Source organism: Macaca fascicularis, chromosome 9, assembly GCF_037993035.2.
Source record: "Macaca fascicularis isolate 582-1 chromosome 9, T2T-MFA8v1.1".
NCBI classification, from domain to species: domain Eukaryota; kingdom Metazoa; phylum Chordata; class Mammalia; order Primates; family Cercopithecidae; genus Macaca; species Macaca fascicularis.
The window spans coordinates 88376356-88398808 of record NC_088383.1 but is presented as its reverse complement, the minus strand read 5'-3'; the positions used below and the strand labels follow the sequence as shown (position 1 = coordinate 88398808).

At 40.0% G+C, this 22453-nt stretch overlaps 2 protein-coding genes across 8 annotated transcripts in view; one reads left to right on the top strand and one right to left on the bottom strand.

Moving 5' to 3' along the window:
- The window catches only part of IPMK (inositol polyphosphate multikinase), an 84534-nt gene extending 83064 nt beyond the window's left edge, over positions 1 to 1470 (bottom strand). For all 6 annotated transcript variants that reach the window (XM_005565821.5, XM_045361167.3, XM_005565822.4 and 3 more), the window contains exon 1: positions 972 to 1470. In XM_005565821.5, the coding sequence (XP_005565878.1) occupies positions 972 to 1161 (190 nt within the window). In that variant the 5' untranslated portion in view covers positions 1162 to 1470. The remainder of the gene's footprint in view (positions 1 to 971) is intronic.
- Positions 1471 to 2731: 1261 nt separating this feature from the next.
- On the top strand, positions 2732 to 22120 carry CISD1 (CDGSH iron sulfur domain 1). 2 transcript variants are annotated; one of them, XM_045361168.3, is made up of 4 exons: positions 2732 to 2832; positions 9563 to 9724; positions 10556 to 10761; positions 21580 to 22120. In XM_045361168.3, exons 2-4 carry the CDS (start codon positions 9718 to 9720, stop codon positions 21667 to 21669), a joined length of 303 nt encoding a protein of 100 aa, XP_045217103.1. In that variant the 5' UTR covers positions 2732 to 2832; positions 9563 to 9717; the 3' UTR covers positions 21670 to 22120. The 2 variants fall into 2 exon arrangements, with proteins under 2 accessions (XP_045217103.1, XP_005565876.1); XM_005565819.5 differs by lacking the exon at positions 9563 to 9724.
- Positions 22121 to 22453: the final 333 nt, after the last annotated feature.

Here is a 22453-nt window from a genome sequence, read left to right as displayed (position 1 = left end):
AACATATTGTAACGTGACTTTAGGCACGTCATTCTTAACCAGGGTTGGTCTTAGTCACCTCGTCTAAAAATGTCAGTATTAGCAACCTAAACCCGAATCATTTCACCAGCATAAACTAAATTGTATCTAGTGGTTCTTCTGGGTCAAAGATCCACAATACTCACATACTCATCCATCAGATTACCCAAGTAATCATGGCCCAGGAAACCACTACGAGTAAGCTAGATGAATTAGAGTTCCTAAGCTGAGATAAGCTTTAAACTTGTGAACTCAGAAAATGTATTACAGTAGCCATGGTACAGCCTTATAAAATGAACAAGAATAGTTGAACATTTTGTGTATCATTCTAGTACCATACCCGTGTGAATTTCCTACCAGGAATCCGAGTTTCTGCACTACTGGAACCACGCCTCCCAGAGAAATCAAGGAGACACCAGAAAAACCTCCTCAAGGGACAGGGAAAAATCACAGACAAGCTTTCTTCCCTTCCCACCTCCCCCCAAAAAAGCCCAGTGTTTTTCTTCCCCTCCAGCTATGCAGCTGCACCCAGCAGAGAAGTACTAGATTAGCATCATCTGCATTTCATTCCTTTTCTTTTGCAATAGCTACTCGCCTATAATAAACAGACCTTGTGCTCAAGGGAGAATTTACTTCCCCGTCCAGTAAAAATGAAGTTCCTTATTTTCACTAACAACGCCGTCTCCAATCAACACCCAACCTCCCCGGGGGGTGGGTGAGACCAGGCACGCCTCTCCCTGCCACCAGTGCTGCAAGCCTGACGACCCACACCCTAGGAATCGTCCCACTTTCCGACCCCTTGTGCTCCAGTGGCAAGGCTTCGGGGGACAGCGGAAGAGGCCGGGGATTTGGCGTGCACACCAGGGGGGCCCGGGAGCGCCAGGCTGCCTCGGCTGGCAGGGGGCTCGCGGAGGCGGAAGGGGAGCGGCGAACCCCGTGCCACCCCCACTTACCCACTTTGTCCTTCCCGTACATGTGCCCGGCCACCTGATGCGAGAGGGGTACACAGCCGTTGAGGAAGCGGAGTCTGCCGCCCGCCGGCTGCGGGGTGCCCTCAGGGGTGGCCTCGATCGCCGGTGGGGTCCGCATTTCTGGGGGACCCGGCGCCTCGACCCGGAGGGGGGATGGTGGCTCTGTTGCCATAACGGAGAGCAGAAGCGGTAGCGGCAGCGAGAGCAGGAAAAAAAATATAGGGCAAGGGAGGGGGCGCCGGAGAACCCGGGGGTCGCTCAGGCTCGGGCGCGAGGAGGCCCGGGGGTTCCCGCGGCTGGTGCCCGCTGAGGCCCCGGGAGGGGGCCCATGACGCCGCAGGGACGCGGGCGCTCCTCTGCCCAACTCGGCGGAGCGCGGCTCCCGGCTCCTGCTCCTCTGCCGCCTCAGCCGCCGGCCCCGGCGCTGCCCAGTAGACAGAACCGAGCCGAAGAGCAGCAGCAGCGGCGCCCCGCGCTCCCTGGGGCCCTGACGGCGACGGCGGCCCCACCTCCTGCGCCCCCGCCCCCTCCCACCGTCCTCCAGTCCCCTCAGCTGCCGCGCGCGCGTCAGCGCCGCCTGCACCGCCGCTACTGAGCATGCCCAGAGGCCGTCCGACAGGACACCCCCCTGCTATCAGCGGGGAGGGCGCGCGGCGCTGCCGGGACCTGGCGACGGCGAGCAGGGATGGGGCAAGCGCACTCGTGTTCCTTCTCACCCCCACCTCGCGGGCATTTCGAAGTCTCGCGTGCTGCTGTGGCTTCATTCATTCAACACGCTTCTCAGCGCGTCAGCTCAGAGAAGCCAGGGACTTCCAAGTGTGCGGAGCAGTCCGGCATTAGAATTGGAAGGTACTAGCATTGCCAAGGGTGGCTCTAAAGGCCACCCCTAACTGCACTCAACTCCCTCCAACTCCCACCCCGCACAAAAACAACAGAAGTTAAAGCAGGCAGCTTATTAGAAGATGCCCCTTCAAAATACCCTTCTAGTTAATCTCAGCACCCCCTCCCCGGATTGCTGTGTCTAAACCGCTCTTACCAAAAAATAAAACATATAAAAATAAAATAAAATTGGAACCGACACTAATTTCATACTGTAAAAGAGAAAAATCCTAATTTTTTTAAGTGAACACGTTTTTTAAAGAAAGGAGCAAGTTTTTTCTCTCTCCCACTCGACCTTTAAGACAGTGCAGGTTCCAAGGTCCTGAGTAGATAATTATATCAAAAGCCAGAGAAAGGGATGGACACCGGTGGCTAAGCGAGGTTCTGGAATGGGACTCAGTCATTGATTCCTGTATGTCCGCCACTGGCGTGTTATATAAAAGCTGGACCTGGACTTGAAGGTAAATCGTCACAAGCCTCGAGCAAGAAAAACTGGGGTCAAATCTTAGGTATCTGATTAAAGTAAGTGTCCTATTAACACCTGTCTCTGTCCCCAGAAGCCCACACACCTGGAAGAGACGTAAAATCTGGCCTGGATTCCTTAATCCCAGGGCCCTGCCCCTCCGCTTCAGGGCCCCGCCCCTCGGCGTTGCGCAAACTCCGTTGCTACCTAAGTCTTTTCCTCCTCCCCGCTCCCGTGGCTGTCAAAATCCGGAGTCCAGACTTCCTTAAGGCCCAGGGCACAGCTCCACGCATGCTCAGCACCTACCAGGGTCGAGCTCACACACGTGCTTACGACCCGCCGCGGCGCCTGCGCGGTAGCAGCGCGGAGTCGGTGCCCTTAGTACGGCACTGGCACCTTTAGTCTCGCCGGCCGCGCGAACCCGTTTGTGCTCGGTATCCTAGTGCACACGCCTTGCAAGCGACGGCGCCATGAGTCTGACTTCCAGTTCCAGCGTACGAGGTGAAGTGGGGCCTGGGAGTGGGTGAGGCTGGTGAGGCTCACCGGTTGCTGCGCCCGCAGCTCAGCTGGGTTGTTTTACCGCTGCCCTACACGCCCGCCGGTCCTATAACCTTGAGATGCAGAAGGGCAAGTGCTCGGCCCGGCTGCGGGCTCCGGCCGGGATAGGGAAGGGGGGGCGAGGTCAGGGATGGATTGATGGTTTGGGGCCATGCGAGACCAGAGTCCACGTTTCCCCCAACTAGCCAAACCCTAACACCAAATGACCGCGCCGCTAGCTTTTCTTGTTCTCTTCTAAGACGCTTTCATATCCTTAAGTCACAGAGCCTGGAAAGAAAGGAAAGGTGGGAGAAAACAACAGCAAACCTGTTTACCCTTCTCCTGTTTCAGTCAGCGTCGGGCCACAACGTCGATTTCCTGCAATCCTGAAGCATTGCATGACTAATCACATCTTAGTTTTGCAGATTTTTTTTTTCCAGGGATGAAACCCAATCCGAGGTCTTCAGTTTTCCCGGTTTTTTGTTATGCCCCTGGCATCTGGCACTCGGTGGCAGTAGTCCAGGATAAAGAATTGAAACCCGCCTTCGTTGAACCTTCAGCTTTCTGAGTCTTCTTTCCCCAATGCTAGTACTTAGCGTTTGGAAACAGTATTTCGCAGAAAGTCCCTTATAATAAAATTAGGAGACTTTATAAGCAGTCATTTAGTGTGGAGTTTCACTTTATAACCATTCTTGGTGATGTTATAGTTGTTAATACAATACTGTGTACCAGACACACGGTATGTGTGATCTTTGTCCCTCTATAAAACACCACTTCGCAAGGTTTTGAGTAAAGGCAAAGAGATTGTCCAGAGGTTAATTAAAAATACGTTCAGTAAATATTGAGCATCTGTAGTGCCAGGTAATGTAAAGTCCCTACTAACTTGAGCCCTATTTTTTTAATAGGTAGTTTCCAAAAATTGGAGAGTTCCACTTCTGTTGACAAAATTTACCTGGCTAAGTAAGGGTGATATTCCATGACATTTCGAAGTTACTAATGATATAGAGATTATTATTTGCAAAAATTATATTAAAGGATACTTATCTTGAGACTTTTTTAATAGAGGCAGCTTGGTGCATTTAAAATAGGGTGTGATTTTTGTTTTTGTTTTTTGGAAAACTGTTCTCTTGGGAGTAAGACTTGTGAAATGAGATGTTCGTGTGACTTGTGCCGCTGATACTTTTAATTTTACAGGAAGACTGCACATGTTTGAGGTGGACCAAAAGATTCCACAGTGTGTGTTTAAAATGTGGTATCTTTTTATGTACATGAACACTAAACGTTATTTAGGTTGCATATTACTGAAATGTGAAACAGGTGAACCCCTAGGACTTACCACTATCTGCAGGCTAGTCTGCAAGATTTCTTTTTTAAACAAGTTTTTTTGTTTTGTTTTGTTTTTCAAGTCTAACCACAGAGGAATTCAAAGGCAACTTTCCCAATCATTTTCCATTGCCTAAGGAATAGGAAATCACTGAAGTAGGTTATTGGCTTCAACTGGAAGTATTCAGCTTTGTTATGAGGAGTGACTATGATCTATTTTTTGAGACAGAGTCTCTCACTCAGTGGCCCAAGCTGGAGTACAGTGTTGTGATCATAGCTCACTGCAACTTTGAACTCCTGGGCTCAAGCCATCCTTTCTCCTTGGTCCCCTGGCTTCCCAAAGTGCTGGGATTACGTATGTGAGACACCACACCCTGCCATGACTACTTTTTTATTTCACCAAAAAGCATACAGGTTGTCATGAGGACTGTAGGGAGAGGCCCAAAGCCTGTGTAAATCTCTTCTATCAACACTTCCCTCCTCAATATAGTAGTAAGTAGGCAGGGTAGGGACAGAGAATGTCAAAGCGATTTAACTTTTAATGTTTAGATCACACAAGTTTGGTTCTACTCTCAAACTTTAAACCAAGTTTATTCCTACGGATTGAAAATCAATTTAGATCTTTTAATTGAGGGGAAGATACCATGTCTCTTCTCAATTAAATGAATTTGTAATTATAAAGGGCTTAGAATGATATATGACAATGGTAAGCACTATATAAATATATGTTAAATATAAAGTGTGTACATATATGCATAACTCTTGTTCATCTTCAGAAGAAAAATAAAAGGTAGTTTATAAATAAAATTTTACGGGGACAAGGCCAGGACTGGAATTGCACAGAGGCAATGAGAATGAATGATTGGAACCGAAATACTCTTAAGATCCTGATCACTGAGATAGCTCTTCATACCAGTATGGTCGATAAGACCATTAGTTTATTATATTTTCTAGTACTAAGTGGCCTTCACTGCCTACTTGTCCAGTCTCTTATGATTCTTCCTCATATCCAAATAGATGACCTTTCTGAACATCATCCTGCTCCTTGATAACTCTAGCACTCATTGATTGCTTTCACCCTTAACCCTTTCCCTTCTGTTTGCAAGGAAGATGTTAACTCTTAGGCTGTTCTCTCTCCATGTCCTCCAGATGCCGTTTTATTTTACTTAAATCTTTGCCTCAGTGATACCTGTTGCTCGTAAATATTTAGCGCCTCATGAAGATTTTCTTCTCTTCAGCCTAAAGTCACTCATAATTCACCCTCATCTTTAAAAAAAAAAAAAGCCAACTAAACCAGATAATTTTAAAAGGCCTTCCTTAACCTGCCTTCCCCTGAAATCACTTTTTTTTAATTTACCCTCAAGTTGCAACATAGGGATTTGTCTCTTCATCTTGTATTTCGTTATCTGTCCCAAACTCTGATCATTACAATGCTTGTAACCAAAATTACATTTCATAAATTCTTATCTCTTTTGTATTCTTGTGTATTTTATTGAAACTAATTTTCTAATTCATTTAACCTCAACATAGGAAAATATTGTTTTGGTTCACTAAATTCACCAAGTCATTTAAAGTCACTATTTAAGGGTTTGTTTTTGTCTGAAAAGGAATGTATGGATCATACTGAAAATAAAGGGGATAGCTCCTGTAAGTTATAAACAATAAATGAAAAATAAGAGGGCTGGGCGCGGTGGCTCACGCCTGTAATCCCAGCACTTTGGGAGGCCGAGGCAGGCAGATCATGAGGTCAGAAGTTCGAGATCAGTCTGGACAACATGATGAAACCCCATCTCTACAAAAAATACAAAAAATTAGCCAGGCATGGTGGCACATACCTGTAGTCCCAGCTACTTGGGTGGCTGAGGCACGAGAATTGCTTGAACCCGGGAGGCAGAGGTTGCAGTGAGCTGAGATCACGCCACTGCACTCTAGCCTGGGCAACGGTGCGAGACTCTGTCTAAAAAAAAAAAAAAAAGAAAAGGGGGGAGTTTGGAGCTATAGATTGGCCAAATTGATGGTTGTTAGAGCTAGTTGAGGGTAAATGGGGTTCATTATAGTATTCCCTTTGTGTGTCTGAAATGGTCCATAATAAAGTTTTTTTAAACATAGCTTATTATATATGCCTGAAGTTTTTTGTTTGTTTGTTTGTTTTTAACATATGTATCAGAGAGTAAATTCCACACCCTGATACAGCAGGTTAAGAAGAAGGTAAAGATAAGTCATTTAGTGTAAGAGCGATGCAGTGTAAGGACAAAAAAATTGCACATAGGAATTGCAAATTTAATGTAGTCATACATTATTTCTTTTGACTCAACCAACATTATTGAATACCACTTATATGCCAGGCCTTGTGAAAAAAAAAAATTACCAGCCTATGGGAGATCTAAGGGAAGGAAAGGTTTAAACACAGCTCCCCTCCCCCTCTCCTGACAGAAGAGGAGAAACATTATGATTCTATGGCAGTTGATGGTTGGCTGGAGAGGGCAGTTTAGAGCAGAAAAGGGGCTAAGGTAAAAGAAGCTGAGAGAGATTCCTAAGTTAAAGCAAAATAATGCTCACGGTAAAAAAAAAAAAAAAAAAAAAAGCCAAAGATTGGGTTGTAAACAAGGCTGTTGAGTTTGGGAACAAGTCCATGTTTTCTCTCTCTCTGAATAATTTTAAAGAGAAAACCAAGTATTGTACAATAGTACGCCAATGGAAGAATAAGCAAATGGGAGGATTATTTAGAAATTATTAGAAGTGTTACCTTTCTCAACATTTGTGATCTTTAATGGTATTTGTGTAGATACAAAGCACGGTTACACAAGGTCTGGTAGGGTGGGGTTTGACCTAATTACAGGAATTAACTGTTCCTTGAGAAATGTCTATAGAAAAGAAAAGCGAAGGCTGGGCATGGTGGCTCATGCCTGTAATCTCAGCACTTTGGGAGTCCGAGGCAGGCGGATCACCTGAGGTCAGGAGTTCAAGACCAGCCCGGCCAACATGGTGAAACCCCGTCTCTACTAAAAATTCAAAAATTAGCCAGGCATGGTGGTGAGTGCCTGTAATCCCAGCTATTCGGGAAGCTGAGGGAGGAGAATTGCTTGAACCCGGGAGGCGGAGGTTGCAGTGAGCTGAGATTGTGCCATTGCACTCCAGCCTGGGCAACAGAGCAAGACTCCATCTCAAAAAAAAAAAAAAAAAAGTGAGGGTAATCCAGAAGAGGCAGAAATAATGCTCAGGGGCTGAGTGCCATGGCTCACACCTCTAATCCCAGCACTTTGGGAGGCCGAAGTTGGTGGATCACTTGCGGCCAGGAATTCAAGACCAGCCTGGCCAACATGGTAAAACCCCGTTTCTACTAAAAAAAAAAAAAAAAAAAAATTAGCCAGGTGTGGTGGTGCATACCTGTTATCCCAGCTACTCAGGAGGCTGAGGCAGGAGAATCCCTTGAACCTGGGAGTTGGAGGTTGCAATGGAGCCGGGATCCCGCCACTATACCCTAGCTTGGGCAGTAGAAACTCTGTCTCCAAAAAAAGAGAAAAACAAAGAATGCTCCAGATTTTTTCTAGATCCCAAGTCTGAACCAGTATCTGAAAGGTGCCAACAGAAATATCCGTCTGTCTGTGTATAATTTCCTTTTCCTTTAGAGTTGTCAGTGGCATCCACAGCTTTTTGCCAGAAAAGACTGATTCAGGCTGCAGTCATGAAATGATAAAATAGCAACATTTTTTTTTTTAAACTTCTGAGAACTATTGCATTTGTCCCTAATGAGATTAGAGAATTAGAATTTGGGAAGGGAAAAAAGAAAAGAAATGGGAATTGTTTTCTCAAAACCTCAGAGCAAATACAAAGCTATTTTGCTTGAACACATGGTACTGTGACATTTGCACAGGGTCACAAGTGACCCTTGCTGGGGAGTAGGGGGTAGAGCACAAAGTGTGTGTTTTGATTCCCCATGTGTGTTTTGATGCCCCCATGGGGCAGCTAGTCTTGGGGATCTGGAGTCAGTTTCCATTTCTTTCAATGATGCCTTTGGTGTTACCCCTTTTCCATGTCAGTTATTCTGTCATCTCTCCCACCATCACAAAATCCAAGGGAGGTAAAGCTTAAAAAAAGTCACCTGTGGGTGCAGTTGGTAAATTATATGAGAAAAAAGAATGCAAGAAGAATGTTTTAATGACTAGGAGAGATTGTTTTCACCTATCATGATGGGTTTCAAGTAGAAATTCCTATAGTATTCTCTTTTTAGATCATGAAACAAATTAATACTAGCCAATTGTAGTTCTTTGGATCTCAGGACTTTTTGCAATATGTGGGTGCCATCCCAACAAATATGTTATGAAGTACTTTATAATTCACCTAAAAAGTAAAGTATAACTAAAATCAACAGCATTAAGGAAGTTATTTTATTCTTTTAGGATATTGCCCCCCTTTAAGTTTGTACTAAAGACGATGTTCAGCAAATGTTATGGTGCAATACTATGCAAAGCAGCATTTTAGCCCATTTTGTGATAGGTACATTAGCTATTCAGAGTGGCTTTCCATTAGCTAAGAAGTGGATTGCTACAGCTCCTGGCAGAAGGAATGTTTTCTCAAGAAAGTTCCATGGTAAATAACATTAGAAAGGAAGATCATGAATCTAGCTAGAAGTCATAGCAAAGTTGCAGACCTGCTTGCAATAACCACAGGGTAATACCATGAAGTGGCACTAAAATTTGAGATAAATCTACACATAATGTGTACCTACTTAAAAAACGTCTTCTGATGAAGCCAAAGGTTTGAAGCTGTCAGATGATATATTAACTTGTCTTCTCAGTCATGCAGGACTTGGGAAAGACGAAATGTCAATGTTTATTAGGGAATTATAGCAAGAAAGAATGGAAATGTTATGGGAAGGAAAACAGTATAAATTAATTTGTTAAGAAAAGTACTACCGTGGTTGAAAATAAAATCCAAGGAACACGTTAATTAGAAAGCGAGGATAAACCAGAAAAGGCGGAAATTATGCTCTCTTACGAGATGAGCAAGATGCAGGAATAATTTAGATAAAGTCTAAATTATTAAATAAACTAGAAAAGAAGACCAAGATACAAGAGATGAGAATGATCCTTTCTATTACAGTTTTAGAAGACTGAGCTCCAGTTTTATGTAAGGTACTATTAGGTGTGGTGAAATAAGAAATTTGACTCAATAGTGCAAGTAAAGTATACAACTAATTATTCATTATGTGTTTTTATTTGGCCTCGGAATGTGTTTTTTTGTACTTATCTCTCTAGGGTTTTATTTGATAGTCTGGGAACTTATTTCAAACACTGAAGATCTGACTCAGGAAGTGCTGGGAAGGAGTCCAGTGTGTTTATCCTGACCCCTGTTCAACTTCTTCCTGCAGCCCACTCCATGCTGGGAATAGACAACTCTCTTCTGAGGCTGAGGCTAACCAGATTATGCAGAACTTTCTTCTCTCCATCATTGCCTGGAGCTGGGGTAGTTGTTAAGCCCTTGAGTTTCTAAAGACTTGAAAAGCTGCTTGAAAAGAATAACTAGATGGCTTGTTAGTCAAACAGTTTTTATTATTAGAAAGCAGAATAATGCCATTAAATTCAAAATGAATTTTATAGGAAAGTAAATTTAGAATTTATTAAATGAGAATATAACTATACTTATATTAATCATGTTTTCTACAAAAAATGAAGTTAGTACATTCTGATTTTTATTTTAATGAGAAAACACTTTGAAAATTTTTTAAAAAGGCCTTTTGAATGCAGAATGACTTTGAAACCTGGAATCCTGCCACATACATTCCTTTGAGTGTTTAACATTAAGGGTGGTTTTATTTTGTTTGTTTCTTTGGGTATCATTTCTCTTATAGCTTTCTGCAATAGTTGCAACTGAGTTTTGGTAGATTAAATCATTTAAAAATCACTAAGGGATCTTACTATTTAAACTCAAATGAGTCATTTTGTTAACATAACAAAATGTTATTTGTAATCTGAATTTTTATGTTTCAGGGCTTTTTCTTTTTTTTAAGCAATAGGTACCTGCAAGTTCACATGTTATTTAAAATCTACTTATAAACACTTTTTAAATGATTATTGAGCTTTGGGTTTTTTTAACTCCAGCTCTAAAATAATAATTTTAAGTTTCTTCTTCTTAATGTAGCTGTCATCACTCAGCAGAAAATACACAATTGCTTCAGTAAGGGCCAGGGAAAGTCATAACAAAGGACTATTATACCAGTGTTTTCTGGTCATTTTGTTAACATTAAAAGCCTTGGACTATTAGGATGCTTAATACTCAAAAACTGGATTTTCTGAACATTCATGTGATATTATTAGTGTATATTTTGGTTTTGATAATTATTTTTTTTCCTTCCCTGCTCTAGTTGAATGGATCGCAGCAGTTACCATTGCTGCTGGGACAGCTGCAATTGGTTATCTAGCTTACAAAAGATTTTATGTTAAAGATCATCGAAATAAAGCTATGATAAACCTTCACATCCAGAAAGACAACCCCAAGATAGTACATGCTTTTGACATGGAGGATTTGGGAGATAAAGCTGTGTACTGCCGTTGTTGGAGGTCCAAAAAGGTGAGGAAAGCCATTCCTTCATACAGTACCATTTTTAATGTTATATTTCCTTTTAAATTATTCTGTCAGACTTGTATCACCAGATATTGTTATGATATCCCTTTTTTGTTGTTGTTGAGACAGAGTCTATTCTGTCATCCAGGTGGGAGTGCAGTGGTGGGATCTCGGCTCACTGCAACCTCCACCTCTGGGTTCAAGCGATTCTTGTGCCTCAACCACTGAGTAACTGGGATTACAGGCATAAGCCACCACGCCTGACCTGTTATAATATCCCCTTTCTTTTTCTTTCCTTCTTTCTTTCTTTCTTCCTTCCTTCCTTCCTTCCTTCTTTCTTTCATTCTTTCATTCTTTCATTCTTTTTCTTTTTTTTGGAATCCTATTCTTCTTTGTCTTCCATACGCTCTTAAAGGAATATATTTTCTAAAATATCTAACCAGTATGCAGTAGAATTACATTGTACCTTCATCGAATTCAGGCAGATTTAACCATATTCTTGGCCAAAGAAAAGAGAAAAATCCCTTTAATTTGCTCTTAGGATTTCTTAGCTTCCACTGTCCCAGGAAGTGAAGTGTACAGCCTAATCACAAAGAGAAGCAAAAGAAGTAAAATATTTTTTTGAGCTTTCAAACACCAGATACTAAGACAAGTGTTAGAAATTTGAAAAGAAACTTCTTTAAAATTACCTGTAAAAACTTACCTGGTAAATGTCCTATACCTTCTTTCAGCTGCAACTCCTCCAGTTAAATATCTAACAATATAGGATCCTAAAATCTTATTTTCTTATATGAGAATTGTGTTTTATCAAGTCCCTTTTGGAAGTGTCATCTGTGAAACCTGCAGGTTTTAGACATGATGGCAGCTAGTAGTAGGCCGGGCGCGGTGGCTCAAGCCTGTAATCCCAGCACTTTGGGAGGCCGAGACGGGTGGATCACGAGGTCAGGAGATCGAGACCATCCTGGCTAACACGGTGAAACCCCGTCTCTACTAAAAAATACAAAAAACTAGCCGGGCGAGGTGGCGGGCGCCTGTAGTCTCGGCTACTCGGGAGGCTGAGGCAGGAGAATGGCGTAAACCCGGGAGGCGGAGCTTGCAGTGAGCCGAGATCCGGCCACTGCACTCCAGCCTGGGCTACAGAGCGAGACTATACTGTCTCAAGCATCTCAAAAGGATTTGTACACCGAATGGCTTTGGGATTTCTGGTGTGTTGTGAGAAACATGGTATAAACACTGTACTACCACTCTTAGCATTCAAATAAAATGAATTTCAGCAGGGCGTGGTGTCTCACACCTGTAATCCCAGCACTTTGGGTGGCTGAGGCAGATCACTTGAGCCCATTAGTTCAAGAGCAGCCTGGGCAACATAGTGAGACCATCTCTTGAAAAAAAAAATAGCCAGGCATGGTGGCATGCCTCTGTAGTCCCAGCTATTCAAGAAACTGAAGCAGGAAGATCACTTGAGCCCAGGAGATTGAGGCTACAGTTAGCTGTGATTGCACCACACTGCGTTCCAGCAACAGAGTGAGACCCTGTCTCAAAAAATAAAATACAATGGATTTTACAAAAAAAAAAAAAAAAAAATGACGTTAAAGGGCCCTCAAAAAAATCAATAAAAACGATGTATCTGTTTCTGAAAGCACATTATGTTTGAGATCTCTTCCCATAGTAGAGGGTCATTTTCACAAATAACTTGTCACAAATATGGAAGAAGCCACATACTAGGTACAGGCTAAGCTGTACCTTCTTATTTGGATTTCTCTAATCCAAATAATCCAAAAATTTGAAATCTGAAAGGCTCAAAAATTTGAAATATTTTGAACACTGACATGATACCACAAGTGGAAAATTCCACACCTGACCTCATGTGACGGTTCACCAGTTGAAGTCAAAACAGAGGCACACAGGACACAGTTAATTCAGTGACCCAAAGGGAAAAAAAGGCCCCTCCAGCTGCTGATGTCGGTATTCTGGTGGTGCTACTATGCTGCTTAATTTCCCGGAGCACTTTTTTTTTTAACTGAATTAATGGTATGGTATGTTTTTTACTGTTAAGTACTCACATGTGAATACATGCAAGAAAATGTTTGCTTATCAGTAGCATATAAATTCGTAGTCAGGAATGATGGTGATGCAAGATAACCACAGATTGTCCACATGTGTGACTGAGATGGTGACACTTTTGCTTTCTGATGGTTCATTGTATACAAACTTTGTTTCATTCACAAAACTGTGTAAAATAGTGTATGAAATTACTTTCAAGCGGCTGGGCGCGGTGGCTTGCACCTGTAATCCCAGCACTTTGGGAGGTCGAGACAGGTGGATCACGAGGGTCAGGAGATCAGCTCCCGGCTAACACGGTGAAACCCCGTCTCCACTAAAAATACAAAAGGTTAGCTGGGTGTGGTGGCGGACACCTGTAGTCCCAGCTACTTGGGAAGCAGAGGCGGGAGAAAGGCATGAACCTGGGAGGCGGAGCTTGCCGTGAGCCGAGATCTAGCCACCGTACTCCAGCCTGGGCGACAGAGCAAGACTCCATCTCAAAAAAAAAAAAAAAAATTACTTTCAGGCTACGTGTATAAGGTATATATAAAACATAAGTAAATTTTATGTTTAGGCTTGGATCCCATCCCCAAATATAACCTCATTAGGGATATGCAAACATTTCAAAAGTTGAAAAAATCTGAAATCCAAAACTCTTCTGGTCCTAAACATTTTCTTTTCATTTTCTTATGACCAAGTATTTCAGATAAGGGTTACTGAACGCACACTAGAAAGCATATTTCACTCCTTTCTCCCAATAGGTTTGCTGTTGTACAATCCAATGATAAAGTACTTAGGTTATGCCATTTTGTTCAAAAACTCCTTGATGAGTATATTGAATATAAACCAAAAATTAATAGGCCCATTACAACAAATTATGAAGAGCACTATTCATTTGGAATTTGGAATTGTTGATAAGTACTAGTGGGGTTACTGGAAAATAGTAAAGTAATACATCTAGAAATTGTGGAATTTCTAAGTTGGAGTTTTATAGTTCTTTAGTCAGTGATCTTCAGTAGTTCATTTACTATCTACTATATGTGCATGCGTGAGAAACATTAAAGAGTAAAACAGATGTCACAGATGTATATAGTACATGCAGTGTAAGTGGTCTAAATAAATGGAAGCTAAGAGGAAGAAATTACACTGTAAGGCTGGATGCAGTGGCTCACACCTGTAATCCTAATACTTTGAGATGCCAAGGCAGGAGGATCACTTGAGGCCCGGAGTTCAGGACCAGCCTGGGCAACATGGTGAGACCCAGTCTCTGTTTTTGTTTGTTTGTTTGTTTGTGTCTTAATTAAAAATAGACCACATCTTCTGGGAAAGCATAGTCATATACTTGGGAGTCAAATTGCTCTGAGAAAAATTGGTAGCATTTGAATAAACTGCATATATTGGAGACTCTCAAAATCTGCAAGAAAGGACTTGTGAACAAAGGTGAAATGGATAAAGAATCTAGTCTGGTTCTTGTACTGCCCTCCCCCCAAGGAATAAATCTAAATTGAGGAGAGTCTTGAGGACAGTGTGAGGAGTTTGTGACTCCAGACATGGGGAGCTTCTTGACAGGGGTTTCAGACATAGAGTTATACTTTTACCAGGGTGCTAGCTATGGAAATGGAGACAAATGAGCAGACATGAAACATTTTGGGGAAAGGATCAGCCAGATGCACTGACTTCTGTGTGAAAGACTAGGGGAGAAAAACTAAAGCTCATTGAAGGATCTAAGCATGTAGGATTAGAAGAGGGTTATGCCATTAACAGAAATAAGAGATTCGAGGTGAAAGGCTAATTTTCCAGGACAGCTATAAGTTCTGCTTCAGAGAGCGAATTTGAGGTGGTAGTTGAATGGAAATACACAGCAGACAGCGTGAAATGTGAGACATCAGGGTTGGAGATATAGATCAGCAAAACTGATGAGTCAAGTGTAGGAATGCAACTGATCTTTGATATGGATAAAAATCAAGGGCTAAATATGAAATCTTGGGGAATTTTCTGCATTTTGGAAAGGGCACAAGAGCCATTTAAGGAGATGGAATGGGCCAGAGAGGTTAGAATAAAACTAAAAATACCATAGCTTCAAAGTAGAAGAGGGAAAAGTTTCAAAGATTTAGTACTGAACATTGGCCTATGCAAAGACAGCTACGTGAATAGACAAGACTATTAGATTAAGCAATTGCCCTTTTGGTGTCATTTCAACGGAGTAATTAGAATAGAAGCTATATCCCAGTGAGTTAAAGTGTGAATTAACTAACAAAGAAATGACAGAAGTCTATGTCAGATTTCAGTAGATGCAACAGTGAATGGAAAGAAAAGTAAGATAATTGCTTGAGTGAACACTACAGCTTGGCTTTGAGATCAAGTAAAGTGTGTTTGCTTTGATTCGGTTTTCCCAGAGGGCAAAGAATCCAGTGAAGTAAATGTGGGCTTTCATGAACTAAGATCTCAAATATTTTGGGAAGAATCACCAATGGACACAAACTAGTGGTGTAAATGTTTATTAGACTTTATAATTCAGAACATTCCAGGATTATTCTTTCATTTTACAATTTAGAGTTTCCAGATGGTTAGGCCAGAGACTGCCATTTCCCATAGGTGAACTTCAGGAGAGGGAATGAGACCAGTCATTTTATTTCCAGTTTTCTCCTGCCTTTTTTTTCCCCCTCTGGCTTATCTTTTATGCCATTTAGTGATCCTCTTTGTGTCTTGAATTTGTCAGTTCTGAATTTTCATTGCATCTTGGGCACTTATTCCTGCATTAATCAATTAACAGTTTGCTTTGAATATTATCCAAGTTAACAAATGTTAATATTCTTCAGACACTTTTGGAAACTCCCCACATTCCTGTGGTTCTAAGGTTATCACACAGGTGCCAAGTCACACACTTGCATGCCAGTTCACAAAGACTAATTAATACCTTTGATTAAGTGGCTACCTTTAGTTTATAGTCAGTAATTTTTCCCTCATACAAACCAGTTGTATTTATAACAAAATTTAAACATCATTTTACCAATGGAAAAAATGTTATATGCGATACAAACTTCAATTCTAATTCATTCTTAAGGTGCAGTCACTAGTAACCTGTTATGTGTCTGTAACATTTTGAGCAGGTGTCTCAACACCAATGAATCAGATTTCTTAGTAATGTGCAGAAATTACTTTTTTAAAAAACATATCCTTCCCTCTTGTCCAGTGCTTCTCTTGCCAGCATTGGTATGTCATCTGATGTTTCAGAAATTGGCTTGGCTTTTTTTTTTTTCTTTTTCTTGAGACAGAGTCTCGCTCTGTCACCCAGGCTGGAGTACAGTGGCGTGATCTCAGCTCACTGCAGCCTCCACCTTTTGGGTTCAAGCAATCCTCGTGCTTCAACCTCCTGAGTAACTGTGATTACAGGCATGCACAACTGTGACCGGCTAATTTTTGTATTTTTAGTAGAGGAGGTTTCACCATGTTGGCCAGGCTGGTCTTGAACTCCTGACCTCAAGTGATCCACCCACCTTGGCCTCCCAGAGTGCTGGGATTACAGGTGTCAGCCACTGTGTCCAGACCAGAAATTGATTTATTTTATAGTACAGTCTTCCCTCAGTGACCGTGGATTGGTTCCAGGACCTCCCATGGATACCAAAATATGAGAATGCTCAAGCCCCTGATTTAAAATGACAGTATTTGCCTATAAGCTATGCACATAATCCTGTATACTTTAAATTATTATATCATCTCTTGATTACACGATATTATGTGTCTAATACAGTGTGAAGGCTATGTAAATAGTTGTTATACTGTATTGTTTAGAAAATAATGACAAGGGGCCGGGCGCGGTGGCTCAAGCCTGTAATCCCAGCACTTTGGGAGGCCGAGACGGGCGGATCACGAGGTCAGGAGATCGAGACCATCCTGGCTAACACGGTGAAACCCCGTCTCTACTAAAAAATACAAAAAACTAGCCGGGCGAGGTGGCGGGCGCCTGTAGTCCCAACTACTCGGGAGGCTGAGGCAGGAGAATGGCGTGAACCCGGGAGGCGGAGCTTGCAGTGAGCTGAGATCCGGCCACTGCACTCCAGCCTGGGCGGCAGAGCGAGACTCCGTCTCAAAAAAAAAAAAAAAAAAAGAAAAGAATGACAAGGAAAAAAGTGTACATACTCAGTACCCATACAATTATTTTAGCGAGTATTTTCTATCCGCAGTTGGTTGAATCCGTGGATGTGGAACCCACAGATACAGATGGGGCCGACTGTATTTCACAAAAGGGCTGTCCATATTTGAAGTGAGAATGAAATGAGCCAGTATAGAGGAAATGATTAAAGTGACTACAGGGAAAAATAGTATTTGAGACAGTGGTATCTTGACAAAGGCTGGAAGGAAATGAGAGTAAGAGCACAGATGTGAAACGCAGCCTTAAAAAGGAAGAGAGAGTCTTGCTTTCGAAACAAAAAGATGAAAGGACTCTGATGTAAGAGGGAAGGTTATGGGATGTAGTATTGCTAGATTCCTCTCCCTGCAACTTCAGGTTGGTTACATCATTTGCTGAGTTGTATTATGGCCACCTAGGAGGCAGTTCAAACAAGGACAGCAAAAGAATACAGACTAAGAAGAAAGAGAGGAAAGACTTCCCAGTTAACATCAGGAGCTCAACTGAAATTGAAATGAAATGCAACTGGACAATTTAGACTCATTTTCTTTCATTTACAGTGGAAGATTTGAGTTTGATACTTTTGTCATTGGTAGTAGGCTTGATCCTGGGTTGTTTTTTGTTGTTGTTGTTGTTGTTGTTGTTGGGGAGGGGGCGGGTGTTGGGGGAAAAAGAGAAATCCTCCATCCTGTTAATGGCTTAGAAGTGGGTTTTACTGAGTCTTTCTTCATAAAAACGATATTCTGAATGTTGGTGACATTCCTTGGCCAATCCACATAAAGACAGTCTTACAAAAACCTTAATTTCTCTTTGTTTTTAGCTCTTCATTAATAGCTCTTAATTTCATATTATAGTTACTGTCTTAGGTTTACTGAAGTAGGTACATAAGAATGGTATAAAATGTCATAATCTCTAGGGTAGTCTCAAAAAATCTCATTACTTCAGTTTTCTTTCTCAACCAAAACAAGCATATTTTTCTGGACAGTTTATGGTGATGAGCCAAAATGGTGCCAGGCAACTTCCTTGGGACAGAAAATCAAAACTAATATAAAGTACAAAGTTCAGAGAGGGAAGATAGTCTTTAAAAGAAAATTGTTTCAGGTGGAAGAGATAAGTCAAAGAGGAGCATTTTTTCTACCTTGAATTACCCTCAAAACAGAGACATAACTTGAGATGTGGGACTATGAAAAAGAAATCTTGTGTTTTTATGAAGATCCAAATAGCATTGCTAGCTTTCCAGGTGGAGAGCAAGGATCTCCAGTGTTTTTTCTACTAAACCTTTATTCCAGCTTCTTCTAACCTTTTCTTCCCCACTTTTAAAGATATTTGGGATTTGTAGTGTTCAAATTAGGTTAAAAACATAAAAGGATGTTTTCTGGACATAAAGGAAATTTGATTTATAGTCTTTTTCCAGGATTTGTTAATAAACAAACACTGACATCTTAGAACAAATTAAGTGTCAATACTACATGAACTGAATTTAATATTCTTTGTGTGTTTTTTTTTCATAATTTAAAACAATTTAACAAATTTTAAAATTTTTAATGAAAAAGCGTTAATAAAATTCTCATTTTTGTATATTATTTAATGTAAAAATTACTGTACTTCCTACATTGTATTTGAAAGTATATAATGCCAGGCACAGTGGCTTAGGCCTGTAATTCCAACACTTTGGGAATGTAACGGGCAATGTAGTGAAACATTGTCTCCACAAAAAAAATTAGAAATCAATTGAGTGGGATGGCTTGCACCTATAGTCCTAGCTACTCAGGAGGCTGAGATGGAAGGCTCACTTGAGCCTGGGAGATTGAGACTTCAGTGAGCTGCGATTGCACCACTGTGCAATCTAATTTAATCTCTTTAAAAAAAAAAAAAGTGTATATCCGCCACACATTATCTTTTTCCTGCTTAGGTCAGAAATAAAGCAAGACACATAACACAGTAACTGGGGTTACGTGGTATAAAAAGTACCATTAAAAAATATGTCTCTGAACAAAATTATACGCCTAGTTTACATTTTAAAGGCATAAAAGCTTTGTGCACTTTAATCACATGAAAGTTTATTAACTAATAACCGGGATAAACTTGCTTTTTAAAGAAATGTTTATTTGTTTATGTGTTTGCTTTTAAGAATATGAAGAAACAGGCTAATTTCAGTTTTTAGGCAGAATTGGGTGGTTAGAAAAAGCGTATTCTCACTTTCGACATATGACTTTCTTAATATTTTGTAAGATTTTCTTTGTATATTTTTCTATAGATTTCTCTCCTACTCTGTGTATGAAAGAAAATAATTTGAGAAAATGTAGTTTCTAATATTTTCAACATAAGATTAAAAAAGAAAAGTTAAACATGCCATTTCAGTAAGTTATTTAGAAATATTTCATTTTTCAGAAATGTAGCCTGTGTGGATTTACAGTGAAGTGTTTTGTGTGTGCTATTTATAAAAATAGAATCTTTACAGTGTAAACTTTTATACTCACTGTAAAATCATCTGTGTTTGTTTATTAAACATATGTCACTTTGAAATGCTGTACTTTGCTGTGGGATACATTTTAGTTTAATTTTTATAGCCTCTTTCCTCATCCATGCCAAGAAAAAACTGAAAGCTTAACTATATGTTTTTGCATCAAAGGCTTGTTTCTAATATGAATATACTGTATACCACATCTTATTGACCTCAAAAAAAGAAATAATGTAAACTTTACATATATTACATTTACACTGCCCTCTATGACAGGATAGAGTTTATATCTGGAAATATAAGATATACCAATGACTTGAGTTTTTCTGTGATTTTTAACTAATTTAGTGCCTCTTGCAATTATTTACAGATAGATTAAAATGTGATTACTTTAACATCAAGTAGACTTTTGGATATCAAAGTTTAAGATTAAATACCATCATTGTCAAGTTTCACTGATCTATTCTATTCCCTGCACTGCACATAATGAGGTACTTGTTACTCATAAGGCTAAGACTCCTCTTACTTTACTCTTCCGAATAGTCTTCTTCAAAGCAACAGTGTACCTTAAACTAAACAGTGAAACTCTAGATTCTAGATTGCAGATACATTCAAAACGCCAAGATTAATGCAAAGTTGCTAGCTCTCGTCATTTGACATGAAATAGAAATAAAAGGTACAAATATAGAGAAGCAAAAAAATTACTGATAATTATACCTTCTAAGTGTAAAATCCTGAGGAGTTAAGTAAAATATTATTAAATTCTTATTTGTTCATTTTATAATAGAGAAGGATATACTTGTTAAAAATGATTTTATATAGCAAGAGTTCAGATATGAAAATAACTAATTATAATAGTGTTTAAAAATATGACAGAAATAATCTTACCAGAATATACATGAGATCTAAGAATGAAAACTACAAAAGAAATTAAGACTTGGCAAAAAATATTCTCAAGCTTATCTGGAGGAATAAAGTGATAAAGTTAATAAAGTTAACAAAGACGAATAATGAAGGAAAACTAGCCCTACAAAACACTGAAATGTTTAAAATACAAATATCCCAGTGTAGTAGGCTGATCAACATAACATAGAAGCTATAAATAAGTGCTTTCACATGTATAATTTATTTTGATAACATTATGAATAAAGGTATTAGTGTGGGAAGCAACAGCCTCCAGTAATACTGAAGCAACAGGATCTTAGAACAGCATTTGCAAAGTGTGTTCTACAGAAAACTATGATAATAGAAATCAAAATTTAAAGTGTCCATAGTCCAGTCACCTTGAGAAACTCTGGGATAAAATTGTGTTTTTTATAGCAAAATTAAAATAATGTGTGCTGTGATTCAAATGGGCTATATGAAATGTGAAATCATGAAAATGAACGGAAATTTATATTTGTCACATCTCTAGAAGAAAGCTGTCTCCATGAATGATGTTAAAAAGGGAGATATTGGCATGTTTGTATGAAAGTGGAGAAATTGAGAATATGAAAAAATAAGCAAAATGAAAAGATTTGGGAAAGATTGCTGCAAAAATAAAGGGATAATATGCAAATTGATTTTTATTTTTTATTGTTTATTTTTATATGTTTTGAGACCAAGACTGGAGTGCAGTGGTGCAGTCTCGGCTCACCAAAACTTCCACCTCCCAGGTTCAAGCTTCAGCCTCCCGAGAAGCTGGGATTACAGGCACTTGCCACCATGCCTGGCTGATTTTTGTATTTTTAGTAGAGACAGAGTTTCACCATGTTGGCCAGGCTGGTCTTGAACTCCTGACCTCAAACGATCCACCCATCTCAGCCTCCCGAAGTGTTGAGATTACAGGCATGAGCCATTGCGCCTGACCACAAATTGATTTTAAATAAATGAACTTAAACTCTTAGAAGTAAATAGGCAATAGACATATTCACTAGAAAGGAATGTAACTAATATATAAACATAAAAAAGGCCTTCAACACTCATCAAAATCACAGTGAAATTCAGTAAATGATGGGTGTATTATGCTCAAGTCAATTTCTTCCTCTTACTAAGTAGTATAGTTTACATATGCTGTTTCAGAAAGCCTATATAAGACAGCCAAGAAAATCTTTTATGTGATGTTATGTGAATTAAGCATCACCTTCCACTCTGCCAAGCATAATACTGATTTTGAGATTAGATGTTTCACATTCATTCTTTCTCTTCCTAGTTCCCATTCTGTGATGGGGCTCACACAAAACATAACGAAGAGACTGGAGACAATGTGGGCCCTCTGATCATCAAGAAAAAAGAAACTTAAATGGACACTTTTGATGCTGCAAATCAGCTTGTCGTGAAGTTACCTGATTGTTTAATTAGAATGACTACCACCTCTGTCTAATTCACCTTCGCTGGGTTCTAAATGTGGTATATTGCAAACTGCAGCTTTCACATTCATGGCATTTGTCTTGATGAAACATCGTGGTGCACATTTGTTTAAACAAAAAAAAAAAAGGAAAAACCAACCTCGTGGCCTGTGGGTTATTTTGGTCTTGTAAGGATCCGTTTCTTTAAAATATTGACATATAGAGTTGTATCTTACATAGAATATAGTTGTATCTTGAAGTCAACATATTAAATTATTCTCAAAATTATGTATTTGCAGATTGTACTTGTAAGTTTCAAAGAAAAATTACCATCTTTTCATATTAACCTAGAAACTAAATATGATGTGATTCAGCTATATAAATTTCTTAATACAATCTAGGAAAGACCTGTTGTGACCTTGATTTTCTTGACATTGGAAATGACACTGAGAAAGTATGGCTTCTGTTTTACACAGTTTTCGACCAAAATGATTGATGAATGTTATTCTGCTTAATTTCACAAGTAAGGTCAATAATAAAGGGGTGGTAACTTCTTCGTATTCATCTTCATAGATATTTAATGAAGATGGCTCCATTAAAGGAGCCAATAGTGAAAATTTAGTTAAAAGTGATATTAGATTTAAATTAGTCATGAAGAATGTCTTAAAATCTAATGTTCCAGAATTCTGGCCCAAGGAATGGTAAGCACTTGAACTGAGGACTTTGAAGGAATTGGAG